The sequence below is a fragment of the Hevea brasiliensis genome, chromosome 6 (assembly GCF_030052815.1).
Source record: "Hevea brasiliensis isolate MT/VB/25A 57/8 chromosome 6, ASM3005281v1, whole genome shotgun sequence".
In the NCBI taxonomy this organism is placed as follows: Eukaryota; Viridiplantae; Streptophyta; class Magnoliopsida; order Malpighiales; family Euphorbiaceae; genus Hevea; species Hevea brasiliensis.
Genome location: NC_079498.1, coordinates 2381215 through 2394832, shown reverse-complemented (window position 1 = coordinate 2394832; position 13618 = coordinate 2381215). Strand labels below are relative to the sequence as shown.

The 13618-nt window shown below is 34.2% G+C and overlaps 2 protein-coding genes across 4 annotated transcripts; one reads left to right on the top strand and one right to left on the bottom strand.

Annotated features, from left to right (window-relative positions):
• The first annotated feature begins 2351 nt into the window (after nucleotides 1–2351).
• LOC110652772 (uncharacterized) lies at nucleotides 2352–5547 on the top strand. 2 transcript variants are annotated; one of them, XM_058148188.1, is made up of 9 exons: nucleotides 2352–2824; nucleotides 2931–3117; nucleotides 3217–3350; nucleotides 3539–3651; nucleotides 3788–3983; nucleotides 4304–4456; nucleotides 4700–4779; nucleotides 5159–5208; nucleotides 5348–5547. In XM_058148188.1, exons 1-9 carry the CDS (start codon nucleotides 2435–2437, stop codon nucleotides 5479–5481), a joined length of 1437 nt encoding a protein of 478 aa, XP_058004171.1. In that variant the 5' UTR covers nucleotides 2352–2434; the 3' UTR covers nucleotides 5482–5547. The 2 variants fall into 2 exon arrangements, with proteins under 2 accessions (XP_058004171.1, XP_021664077.2); XM_021808385.2 differs by having other exon boundaries at nucleotides 2354–2824; nucleotides 3737–3983.
• A 251-nt stretch (nucleotides 5548–5798) lies between these two features.
• Nucleotides 5799–13096, bottom strand: LOC110643360 (glycosyltransferase family protein 64 C3). 2 transcript variants are annotated; one of them, XM_058148190.1, is made up of 4 exons: nucleotides 12796–13096; nucleotides 12275–12360; nucleotides 7828–7933; nucleotides 5799–7708 (listed from the first exon to the last, which is right to left on the bottom strand). In XM_058148190.1, exon 4 carries the CDS (start codon nucleotides 7699–7701, stop codon nucleotides 6631–6633), a length of 1071 nt encoding a protein of 356 aa, XP_058004173.1. In that variant the 5' UTR covers nucleotides 7702–7708; nucleotides 7828–7933; nucleotides 12275–12360; nucleotides 12796–13096; the 3' UTR covers nucleotides 5799–6630. The 2 variants fall into 2 exon arrangements, with proteins under 2 accessions (XP_058004173.1, XP_058004172.1); XM_058148189.1 differs by lacking the exon at nucleotides 12275–12360 and adding an exon at nucleotides 8106–8377 and having other exon boundaries at nucleotides 12796–13095.
• Nucleotides 13097–13618: the final 522 nt, after the last annotated feature.

Here is a 13618-nt window from a genome sequence, read left to right as displayed (position 1 = left end):
ACTAAAACGCAAGTTGGTTAGTCATATAATATACTTTAGTTCTTAATAACATTTGTTTATTTTAATTAAAGACATAGAAGATAATATGATATAATGCATAGAATATATTTTAATATGAATATAATATTTCTATTTAAAATTGAAAATTTATGGAAAATCATTTTCTAGTTTCCCTTTTCGAAAATCACTATATTGTAACAATTATATTGTATATCTCTATGGAAACATTTCTCCAAAAATTCATGTTAAAATTGACTTATAATTAATTTTAATAGCCTTTGATTAATGTATTTAAGTTATTTTTCTTAATAGCAGTCTGAATAATGATATCAAACAAAACTTAAGTGTAATGCGAACACATAGAATGATTATCTAAGATAGTGATCTAAAGTATTAGAAAATAAAAAAACCCACATGGTGGTTTGGAGTCCACCATCTTATTGCGAGAGCACCATGAGTCCATGATGTGCCAACATTAATGGTAGGATGCACAATATATGCCATGGTGTGCCAACATTAATGGTAGGATGCACAATATATGCTTTTCTCACGTAAACCACTAAGGTTCTTATTGTGCATAAGCATGTAAATTGTAAAAAAATAAAATAAATATACAAAATATTAATATTTACGTGGTATAAAATAAACACATAAAACATTAATATTTACGTGGTTCATCCTTTTAACGTATGACTGCATCCACAGGCATGCCATCTTCTACTATTTTCAAATAATAAATCATTAATTACAAGCTCAAATTATACTACCAATAAACCCAATTACACTCAAGAGAACCCACATTACATCAAACTGCTCATAGTAAATATATTAGTTAGTCCCTCTCAGTCTCCTCTGGATATAACCCAATATACTTACTATTGTAACTGTTACACCACAAAGAATATCTTCAACTATATGGGCAAGTGCCCTCTCACTAATGGACAAGAATTATTCTCTCTTAATTTCTATGCCCTTTCTCCACTTTAAACCAAAGCCTCTTTCCTTCCATGGGACTGCAATGGGCAGAAGCTTCTCATCAATGAATAGAGCCAAATCCTCAACAATTAGCAAAACCCATCTCTACAATGGGCGACACCCTCACTCCATGAGCTGAAAGCCAAATGTTAATTCCTTCAATCCTAATCTGATTAGGATTCCTACTCAATTTAGGAATAACACTAAAATCAGAGTTCTATTTTATATAGGAAATATTCATCTATCATATTGAGGAATATTTCTCACACTTAAATTAAGAAAAGTTCTTCCCAAATTCTATTAGGATTTTGAGTCATAATTCTAACAATCTACACATTGACTCAAAATCTATAAACCATTACATATCTTTAATTCTTTAGTGCCTTCAATCATCACATATCCATGCTTGAACTTGAACCCTTCAAATCATGAATCTCTCTAATCTTCATCTTGGATGTAATTTACTTTTTTCTTGAAAAAATCTTCGCGTTATCAACTTTCTTGATTTTACATCAAGAGTTTCACCTTAAATTCAACTCTTCACCGTCACCATTGTTGCATGTGCAACTTTTCACGTCTCGCAGCAGCTACACCTTTAACCAAACTCACCAAGATCATCCCATACTCTGATACCAATTTGTTGTATATCGCGGAAGTGTGTAAACTGCAAATAAATAAAATAAACACACAAAACACCAATATTTACGTAGTTCACCCTCTTAGCATAGGGTTACATCCACGGGCATGTCATCTTTCACTATTTTCAAATAATAAATCATCAATTACAAGCTCAAATTATACTACTCATAAATCTAATTACACTAAGAGAACCTACATTACATCAAATTGCTCATAGTAAACATGTTAGTTAGTCCCTCTCAATCTCCTATAGACATAACCCAATATACTTACTATTTTAACTGCTACACCATAAAGGGTGTTTTCAACTATATGGGTAAGAGTTCTCTCACCAATGAACAAGAATTACTCTCTCTTAAATTCTTTCTCCACTTTAAGCCGAAGCCTTTTTTCCTTCCATGGGACTGCAATGGATAGAGCCCTTCATCAATAGGCAGAGCCAAATCCTTAGAAATTGGCAAAGCCCTCTCTACAATGGGCTACAGCCTCACTTTATGAGCTGAAAGCCAAATAATCTTTTTTTTACCATTCTCTTATTTATAGTGTTAATTCGCTCAAACCTAATCTGATTAGGAGTCCCACTCAAGTTAGGAATAACACAAAAATAAGAATTCTACTTTATATAGGAAATATTCCTCTATCCTATTTGAGGAATATTTCTCACACTCAAATTAAGAAAAACTCTCTCCAAATTCTACTAGAATTTTGAGTTATAATTCTATCAGTTCTTCGTATTCTAGCTATATAAGCAAGTTCTTGTACAAGTTGTAATTCGCAAGCAAATCCTCACAAAAAATATTCTACTGGGCACATTTCTGCTATGTCCTCAATACTTCTGTTTCAATGGTTTCTGTTCTTTTTTATTCTCTTAATCTCTGCAACTGCAGCACGGCTTAATATTCCAAGGCTTAGTCCAATAGGACCAAGAATTCTTGAAGACCCAGCTGAGATTTTGTCTGAACTAGTTTCAGATGATTTAGAAACATTCTTTTACAACCAAACTCTCGATCATTTCAACTATAAACCTGAAAGTTACAGCATCTTTGAACAAAGATATGTGATCAATTCCAAATACTGGGGTGGTGCTAATGCTAGTGCACCAATTCTTGTGTATTTTGGTGCAGAAGCACCACTGGATGGTGATCTTGCTGTTATTGGGTTTCTATCAGACAATGCTATTCGATTTAATGCTCTTCTGCTATATATAGAAGTATATATAAATGATTTTTCCTGCATATTATAACCTGTTTTATTGGCATATTAATTCCTAAATTTATGATTGAAACAATCCTCTCTTCCTTTTTTCTTTTCATCAGCATAGATACTATGGGAAATCAATCCCATTTGGATCAAGAGAAGAAGCATTGAAAAATGGAAGCACTCTTGGGTATTTCAACTCTGCTCAAGCTATTGCAGACTATGCTGAAATTATCATTAATGTCAAGAAAAGCTTCCAAGCTGAAAATTCTCCGGTTATCGTCATCGGAGGATCCTATGGTGGAAGTATGTCATCGATTCTTTATCTGAATTTCTTCACAACCATTACATAGAATATATTTTAAATTCAGTCTGTTAATTTTTTTTTCACTGGTTTTCTTATAGTGCTGGCTTCCTGGTTTCGACTTAAGTACCCTCACATAGCCCTTGGAGCTTTGGCTTCATCAGCACCTGTTCTTTACTTTGATGATATTACTCCACAGGATGGATACTATTCCATTGTCACCAAGGATTTTAGAGTAATCTATCTTCATTCATGCCATTTTTTTATTTAATATTATACTTGTTTTTAAGACAGTGGCTTTGGTGTAACGATAAAGTTACTCCACTTGTGATATGAGCCACGAAAGCCCACAAGTACGGAATATTTCGTGCACTAATTCACCCTTTAGTACGTTCTTTTAACCTTTTGAAAGGGTTTTTTCAGGAAGCAAGTGAGACTTGCTTACAGACAATACAAAAGTCATGGGCAGTAATTGATGAAATTGCTTCTAAACCCAATGGCCTTTCAATCCTCAGCAAGAAATTCAAGACTTGCAAGTAATAACATTATTTATTAATACAATTTTTGTAATTCATATCCATTCTTGTGATTCATTTACTTTGTTTTGGTTTATTGTTCTAGACCCTTAAACGACTCTGATGAGCTCAAAAACTACTTGGACTCCATGTATAGTTCTGCTGCTCAGTACAATAAGCCACCCACATATCCTGTAAACATAATCTGCGGAGGCATAGATAGTAGCACAAACTCTGAGAATGATACTCTGAGCAAAATAGTTGCTGGTCTTTTTGCTTACAGAGGAAACAGATCCTGCTATATTAATGCACCCACTAATGTATCTGAAACAAGCGTGGGGTGGGGATGGCAGGTAAATCAATTACATTATCTTTATCTTCACTTTCCCACCACTTTCCACAGTAGTGGCAACCACAATAATAATAATAATAATAATAATACTCTTCTGTGACCGTGAGTGCTCCAACACAAAGAAATGATAACTTTCAGAATATCCTCCACAAACTGAAAGCTTCGACATTAAAATGAAAGCATTAGTTCCAATAAAAACAAATGATAGCATTAGTTGTTGTCAGAGTTTGAATTATTATGAGACAGACACTCGAGTGTACTAATTGAAATTGAACCTGATTATGCAAAGATTTGATTGATTTATGTGGAATTTTTGTGTAGACATGTAGCGAGATGGTGATACCTATTGGCCGTGGGAATGACACCATGTTCCCACCTGAACCATTCGATCTCCAAAGCTACATCCAAGACTGCAAGGATTTGTATGGTGTTCCACCTCGACCTAACTGGGTCACTACCTATTATGGAGGTCATGTATGTTCTTCTTTTTCTTTTCTAACTTCTTTCTTATATAAAAGATTCTGCGTTCACTTTTCATTATTTTTTAATTCATACAATAAGAGAATACACCCTTATAATTGTTCAAAGAGGAAATTCAATTTTAATACGTTAAAACTGAGCTAAAAATATCTGATTGTAAATATAAAAAAAGAAAATTAAATTGACTATTACATTTCCTTTAATTTTCTCTCTTTTTTTTTTTATTTGCAATTGCAGAGTATAAAACTTATTCTCCAGAGATTTGGCAGCAACATCATTTTCTCCAATGGATTGAAAGATCCTTATAGTAGTGGAGGGTAAACACAAAAACTGAACAGGGAAATTCATGATTTTATTATTTGCCTATGCATTTATTTATGATACATCTCTCACAATTATTATTTAACTCCATAAAGATTTTTGAAGTTGAAAATTTATTAATTTTTCTCTTCAACTTTATTTTTCAAAGGTTAATTTTAGTTTAATCCTTCTGTCAATTTAGTTTTATGTTGGACAGCAGGACTATGTTGAAATTTTAAAAAGAAAAAGAAGAGAGAAATTAAAATATTTATTTCTTTTAATTTGAAGGAACTCTTCAAATTGAGATGCAGTTGAGAATGCTTTTGTATTATTAAACATTGTTTATTATGTATATCACCTTCCTTGATTTACAATTGCAATCTATGTTTACTATAGGGTTTTGGAGAATTTATCAGACACCATTACCGCTGTTCATACTGTCAACGGTATATTCTCATATATACTTCGTGTTAAAGCATGTTCAATATATAAATAATTAGACTTGAGTTGCCCCATAAATAATTTAACTATAAAACATCAAGCCTTCATAAAAATTGTTACTAACACATAAAACTTGGCATGCAGGGTCTCACTGCTTGGACATACTTGTTGCGAACAAAACAACAGATCCAGAGTGGTTGGTCGCACAACGAGAAGTTGAGATCAAAATTATTGACGGATGGATTAATGAGTACTATGATGATCTAAAGAATCAGTAATGAAAACCACATCAAACTTGTTATATTCTGGAATAAAGATTAATGGTAGTGGAAATTGAAGTTAAAGAGTTTTGTATACATCTCAATACATTATGGCAGATAATTGCAAAGATGATATCAAGGACATATCAGTCAAAACTGATTCTCTAAGGATGAAATATATTCAGGTTGAAGGACTAGAATCTTATAAAATCAAGAAAGAAATGGCTACTTTGTTACTCTTGAACAAGAAAAGTTCGTGAAAATTGATGTGATCCACAAAGAAGAAGAAAGCAAAAACAGATATTCAAGAATACATACAAAGAAAGGAGAGAAACTGAGAACACAAATCAAAGAAAGGAATCTTTTCAACAATAGGAATTACAAGCATGCCTAGCCTTACAGAATCTCACTTATTATAGCTAATCACTCAGCCACGTGCAGAAGTAACAGATTTCCTAACTAATCATCTACCAGGTCCGCCTATACTGCAACAGAAAGCATAACAACTTCAGAATGTTTATATTCCTTTCCCCTACATTTTTTGTTGCCAAATGTATCATATCAATGCATTCCCCTCAAGAAGTTCCTTGTCCTCAAGGAACTCAAAAGAATTCAGACATGGTTCGCACATATATTCACATGCCCAGCTTCTTTGTGGACAGGAACCATATTTTCTTCCTCTGTCTTTGCCCAATTTCATCTCATTCTCCTTGGGATTCCAGCACCCTCTTTTACACGCATCAGTTAAATCTCATAAAGAACAAACATTTTCAACATTTGATCCACTCACTCCAAATTCTTCAAGCTTCAAAGACCGAACACCTGTTGCAATGGTAAGAATCTTACAGCTTATATTCTCCCCAGCTGCAATCAGTGGAAGACTTAGTTCAATGACAGACTCAAACAACAGCATACCATTATTGCCCTGCCAATCTGCTGCATCCTCGCTTATCAACAAACGCTAAGAACCCATGTTCCTCTTCTGCATTCTATCAAACACCCAGGATGCATCTCTCATACTCCCACCTTTTCCATACATTCCCATCAATTTGTTGCATATGCATCAAATGCAAATGCAAATGCAAGTTGTATTACATTTTCCAGCAATTAAATAAGAGTTACAAACCATAATATAAGGAAAGCAAGAAGATGAACATTTTCTGATTTTCACTGGTATTGATCGCAAAAGACCAACTTGCCTCCTTTCATGCACAATCCTTGTTCGCCAACGGAATTAAGTACTTTCCCATAACTATACCTCAATGGCATCCTTCCTAACAACTTATGAAATTCCCTTATGCATTCCCCTCTCCTCCTCCTATGCTCCGCTCGCCTACTACTCAACCCCACTGCTCTTACACTCTTCCCTTCCTCATCCTTCAATCTCAACTTTCCATCATCATTGTCATCATTACGAGCATCTCCCCAATCCCTAACCCTCTCTGCCCCCACCAATATAGGCCCTTTGTTTGCATGGTCAGCTACCACAAAATTCATCAGTATATCTTCACAGTTTTGCATTTGATCAACGATCTTCCTCATTTCACTCATGTTCGATCCACCCTTGCAACTATACTCAAACAGATACTGGCTTTTCAAAATCATGAACTTGGTAAGCACAATTGAGTATTTATCAGGATGCACCGTGTAAATCCACTTCCTTGCTGACAAATCAAGATCATGAGATCTAACAAAGAACCCAATCAGATTATCAGGATTTGATCTCCAAATCCGAAAAGCGAAATCAAAAGATTTAGGGTCAACCTCCACATCATCATCGCAAATCAAGACAGCTTGTGTCCCAATGGATGATCTTGGCAGGAATCGATCATTGAGGCTGCTTGAAGGTTGGCGGACAAGGGAGATGGTTGCAGGGCCAAATGAGGAGAGAGAGAGATTATGGGCCAAGTGGGCCAGTGTTTGGGAAGAAGTGGAAGGGTTTCCCCAGAGGACGAGCACAGAGGATACTAGTGCAGAGGCAGAGTATGTGGCAGCAATTGTCTGAAGGAGAGGAATGCGAGACTCAGAATAACCATTAATAAGGACAGTGATTTGATCTGGTCGGAGGTTTCGTGGGTCAGGCTCATTTGCTGGGTCACATGGATCAGAAGGTAGAGTCCGAAGGGGGAATACACCAAGAGGCAATGTTAATAATAAGCATACATACAATAAAACATTCACCATCGATGTGATTATGTGAAATTTTAATAGACTCTTCATCTCCCCACATGTGTTCATTTGTTAGCTGCAATTAATAAAATCGGACTTGTCACAAGTTTCTAAAGAAATTCATGTTAAAAAATTGCCATAGCAAAATAACAATAATAACAAGAAAAGATAAAAATGTATATACATATGTTATACCTGTATTCTTTTACAATTGTATTCTTCTCCAATGCTCCCAATTCCAATAAGCTTGATTATTTCGATTCAACAAGATTTTGTCTGATTCCAATGGTATTACTCAGATCTGAAAATTTATTGGTATCAATAGCAGCAAATATTGGTTCAATAAAATGGACTTCAAGCCTGAATGTGCTGATTGAAAACACTGGTAAGCATATATATGAATATTATGATGCTAGTGCTGAAGAAATGGATTCTTTTTAATTCTCATGTTTCTTGCACAAGCAAAGAAATACCATTTCTAATGGGCAAAAAGATGAATATATTTTCTATTCACAGACACCAAGCTACCGAGACTCGTATTCAAAAGACTTCAAACCTCCCTGCCTTCTCACTCCATTCTTTTCTGTGGCTCCCAAATTCAACACGTTGCTTTGATCACCATCTCATTGATCAGTGCATTTCTGACAAGCTAGTCCAACTCTTACTTTAAAATCTTCAAGAATGCAGATGCTTGAAGAAAATAGTCTTCCTTCCTTGGTTCTTTTACTTTCTCACTCCCCTCCTTCTACACCAGTAAAAAAAAAAAAAAAAAAGAAAGAAAAAAATTCCATTCACCTTGACAATGTTCAAAACCAGAATGATTCAACACTCAAATACCCAACTAGGCTTTAAGTCAGTGCAACTCAGAATGGCTCAGTGGAGACATAGCTCCAGATTACATAAACCAACTCTCAATACCTAGAGTTCCAGTTGAAATTGCACCAATATAGTGTAGGGGACATTTTGTGAGAACATACTTGAGAGAAAGTAATCACCTATTAATAAGCAAAACCAATTTGTGGACATGTTAGTCCAAGCTCATATGCACAAAGAGCAAGATCAAATGTCTAACTCCAAAGATCACATGTCAGCTCAATCAAACAATTAATCGGATAATAATGTTTAAAGGAATTTCCAATCAAGAACAACCATTTAGTTTACACAACTCAGATTATACATACAAATTCAACAATTATTACAAGAGAAAGAGCAGTTACAATGCAGTGAAATTAAGGGCAAAAGCTAAGCTACCGAGCTAGAGTAATTTATTCTAGAAGATTAGTTTGTTAGACAAAATGCAGCTTACTATTCAAGTATTTGTGTAGTTAGTTTCTTTTCCCGCCTTCTTCAGTAGCTTGTATATAAGTGACACTTAAGCTGTTCAGCTAATTAGAAAAATAATACAATTTGTCAATTCCAAATCCTGTTATGGTATCAGAGCACATTTCAGTAACCATTTTTTTTTTTCTTTATCTGAGATCTGTTTCTCGATCAGTTTCTTTTCTTCTTCTTTTCAAATTGATTCTTGTTTTTCAATCAAAGTTTGCATCGATCTATTGTTCAATCAGTAGTCATGGCAAACGAATCTTCTAATCCACGATCTGCAAATTCAATTCCTGATCATCACATCAATCTGGCAAACCCTTATTTCTTGCATCCCAATGAGAATCCAGCACTGGTGCTTGTTTCTCCAATTTTATCAGGATCTAACTATCGTTCTTGGGCAAGAGCAATGACAATGGCATTGCAATCTAAAAATAAGATGAAATTTGTTGATGGAACCCTCAAAATGCCAGCTCCCACAGATCCATTGTTTTCTGCTTGGGAGAGATGTAATACCATGGTGGTTTCTTCGATTACACACTCATTGTCTCAACAGAGTGTCTTATGGATAGATATTGCAGCAGATATATGGAAGGATCTCAGGGATTGTTTCTCTCAAGGTGATGTGTTTAGAATTTCTGACTTACGAGAAGAATTATATAGCATCAAGCAAGGTGATCTTTCTGTCACGGATTATTTTACTCATTTGAAGATTCTGTGGGATGAGTTAGAGAATTTTAGACCCATTCCTCAATGTACTTGTGCTGTTCAATGTAGATGTGAGGCTCCTATTACTGTGAAAACATATAGGCAGAATGATTATGTTATCAGATTCTTAAAGGGCTTAAATGATCGGTTTAGTCATGTTAGATCACAGATCATGTTAATGGAATCCTTGCCTCCAATAAATAAGGTTTTTTCCTTAGTTGTCCAGCAAGAAAGGCAAATGAATGCTGGAATTCTTACTGAACCAACTATACTTGTTAGCAAGTCAAATCAATTTGGTTTTCAGAAATTTGCGCATGGCAAGGGTGCTGATGTTGATACCAGAAAGTTGGCAATCAAAATAACACCAAGGTTTGTACATATTGTGGAAGACCTAGGCACACCGAAGACACATGTTATAGGAAGCATGGCTTCCCACCTGGATATAAATTCAAGAATTCTGATGTCAAGAATGGTGTCAAGATCAATAATGTTTCAACTGATACTGATGAGAGGGCTATTGAATCTGATGTACCACAAAGAGATCATGAGCTTTCAGGGTATAATTTTACACCAGAACAGTATCACAAATTGCTAGCTTTACTTCAACAGTCTAGTTCTTCTGCAGATTCTCATTTGGTCAACCAAGTAGGCATCAGTCCAGTCAATAACCTAGATTCCTTACCTTCTATCCTCCAATCTACTTCAGGTAATGCTTTTATTCTGTCTAGTTCTGCCAAATCTGATATGTGGCTTTTGGACAAAGGGGCAACAGATCACATTACATTTTCACTTACATATTTTACTACCTATAAAAGAATTAAGCCAATTTCTGTTAATCTTCCCAATGGTAATAAGGTCATAGCTTTTTTTTTCTGGCACAATTCATTTTTCTCCTTCCTTCATACTCTCAGATGTCCTTTTCGTTCCTCAATTTCAGTTTAATCTCATTTCTGTATCTAAACTTACTTCCTCTCTTTCTTGTTGTTTACTTTTTCATCATAATCAGTGTCTCATACAGGACCTAAGTACCTTGAAGAAGATTGGTACAGCAAGAGCTACAGATGGTCTATATGCATTGGTAGAACCTGCTATGCCTTCATCAGTCTTATAACCTCCACCAGCACATCTAGCTTCTGTTTCTTCAGCAAATTCTTCTTCACCAAACCATCCTGGCTTCAATTTGTGGCATTTTAGATTAGGACATCCTTCTATAAGTAGATTTAATGCAATAAAGTCCAAGTATCCTGATGTTACATCATTGTCTCATGAAGTATGTGATATCTGCCACTTTTCTAAGCAGAAAAAATTACCCTTTCCTATTAGCAATACTAAATCAAATAGTCTTTGAGCTTGTACATGTTGACATTTGGGGACCATTTTCTATGACTGCCATTCATGGTCACAAATATTTCCTCATTGTTGTAGATGATTTCTCCAGAAATACATGCCTTTTCCTAATGAAACAAAAATCTGAGGCATCTTCTTTACTTCAATCCTTTATTACTCTAGTAGAAACTCAGTTTTCCACAAAAATCAAAATCATTCAAAGTGACAATGGATTAGAATTTGCTATGCCACATTTTTATTCTTCCAAAGGTATTGAGCATCAGACTACATGTGTTGAAACACCACAACAGAATGCTGTAGTGGAAAGAAAACATCAGCATATCCTCAATATTGCAAGAGCACTTTTATTTCAAGCAAATTTACCCAAAATCTTTTGGTCTTATGCTGTTGTCCACTCAGTTTATCTCATTAACAGATTACCTACCGCATTACTTGAAAATAGATAACCATATGAAATATTTTACAACACTCTCCCTGATCTTCATGATTTAAAAGTCTTTGGAGCTTTGTGTTTTGCTTCTACTTTGACTGTTCACAGGTCTAAATTTGACCCTAGAGCAAGGAAATGTATTTTTCTTGGATATAAATCTGGTACTAAAGGATATATTCTCTTTGATCTTTCTACCAGAGAAATCTTCATTTCCAGACATGTTATTTTTTATGAGTCTGTTTTTCCCTATAAGTCTCAAACTTTTCCTCCTTCTACATTTTCAGTTCCTATTCCCTTAGATACTACAATTTGTGATTATGATTTTCTCTTTTCGTCATCTCATCTCTCATCCTCCTCATCACCTTCACAGTCCATTTCTCACACCACCACAAATGACACACCTATTTCCAGGCATTCTGCTAGGACTAGAAGGCCACCATCCTATTTGCAGGATTACCATTTCAATTTAACATCTGCAGCTCCAACTACTACAGGTCCAAGTATTCTTTATCCCATTTCTCAAGTCCTTTCATATGATTCTTTATCTCCAAATTATAGACATTTTGTTTTATCTACTTCCACTATAGTCAAACCTAAGTCATATTCTCAGGCTGTTAAGCATGATTGTTGGAGAAAAGCTATGCATGCTGAGATAGCTGCTTGGGAGCAAAATAAGACTTGGGAGCTTTTTGATCTGCCAAATGGAAAGGTGCCTATTGGTTGTAAGTGGGTTTACAAGGTGAAACTTAAGGCAGATGGGTCTATAGAGAGACACAAAGCCAGACTTGTGGCTAAAGGCTATACACAAACAGAAGGTATAGATTATTTTGATACTTTTTCTCCAGTGGCTAAAATGACTACTGTAAGAGTACTATTGCCTCTTGCTGCTGCCAATCAATGGTTTCTTAATCCCATTGCAACTGTGGAATGAAAAATCAACAAATTTCAGGACAATCAAATTGATATATGTATCTGACAATATTAAGCAATTACCTGCAAAAAACGAATAACTTTTCTCCAAGACAATCTATAGATTAGATATGTCAAACTAAGAAATGAATCCTAAGTTACATTATAAATTAGATAGCCCATAACAATAAAATGATTTTTATTCAATAAACTCAGTCATTCACATTTAGTATATGATGTTAATCCAAACAAATCCAACTACAACCAAGCTCTGGAGATAATCTGTATTTTGATATGAGAACCCACATCAAAGAATCAATAAAAGACAATAACCAAATGATCAAGCATCAAAATCAAACAATTTTGTAGCTATATTAATTCTTCCTGTATTCGCAGAACAATTGACAATAGCAGTTCAAGAATTTATCCCTGTCCTTAGAAATTACCTAATAGAGAGAAACGGTTTAGTTAGAGAGCTTGCAATCGAATATTCTACCGAAATAGAATCTCCTTTCAGCGGCTTACGAAACCCAATAAAAATAAGTGAATCCAGTGAAGATTTAGCTCAAATCTACGATGGTAATCTCTGGTTTGAAGACGTTCAACTCGACCTCATTCAGCAAAGCTAAATCCTCCAGAATGTCATTCAGCTTGAATCTTTTGTGGGTCTCAAAGACAAAGGATCTAAAGAATAAGAAGATAGCGACCGTTTTGGGCTTAGGGTGATGGAAATGGAGACTTGAAAAGTGGGGACGAACGGTCTTCCAAACGCAGCGTTCTTCCTTTTTTTTTTTTTAAATAAAAAAATATTTATTTTATTAATAATTATCTTTAAATAAATTGATAAAATCAGAATATTATCCACAACAACTCAATTTTATTAATTATTTTTTAATATTAATTGTGTTATTTTAATTATTATATTTTAATTTATTTTTATAAAATTATTTATTTTTTATCATTTTTATTTACTAGTAGTCAATCAAATTAAAATTCTATAAAATCTCTGAAACTGTTAGGTGTTTTATCTTATGTGGTTTTAAATAATTAAAAAATTATATTTTATTAGATTAAATTAAAATTTATTCTTTTTTTTTCAATTTTTTGAATCTAAAAATGGAGATTAGTAATGGAACTTTTCGATTTTTTAATCTGACCTAGCAAGATATAAATTTTTTATAATTTAAAATTACGTAAAATATATCATATAATAGCTTTATCATAGAATAAAAAATAAAAAATTAATAATTTTATTAAAATAAATTAAAA

Excerpts from the sequence above, each read along its gene's own strand:
- LOC110643360 (XM_058148190.1), bottom strand. The coding sequence starts at position 7,701 with ATGAACACATGTGGGGAGATGAAGAGTCTATTAAAATTTCACATAATC.
- LOC110652772 (XM_021808385.2), top strand. The coding sequence starts at position 2,435 with ATGTCCTCAATACTTCTGTTTCAATGGTTTCTGTTCTTTTTTATTCTC. Across the intron at positions 3,984-4,303 it reads GCGTGGGGTGGGGATGGCAG|ACATGTAGCGAGATGGTGAT; the intron begins GTAAATCAATTA and ends ATTTTTGTGTAG. Across the intron at positions 4,457-4,699 it reads CTACCTATTATGGAGGTCAT|AGTATAAAACTTATTCTCCA; the intron begins GTATGTTCTTCT and ends TTGCAATTGCAG.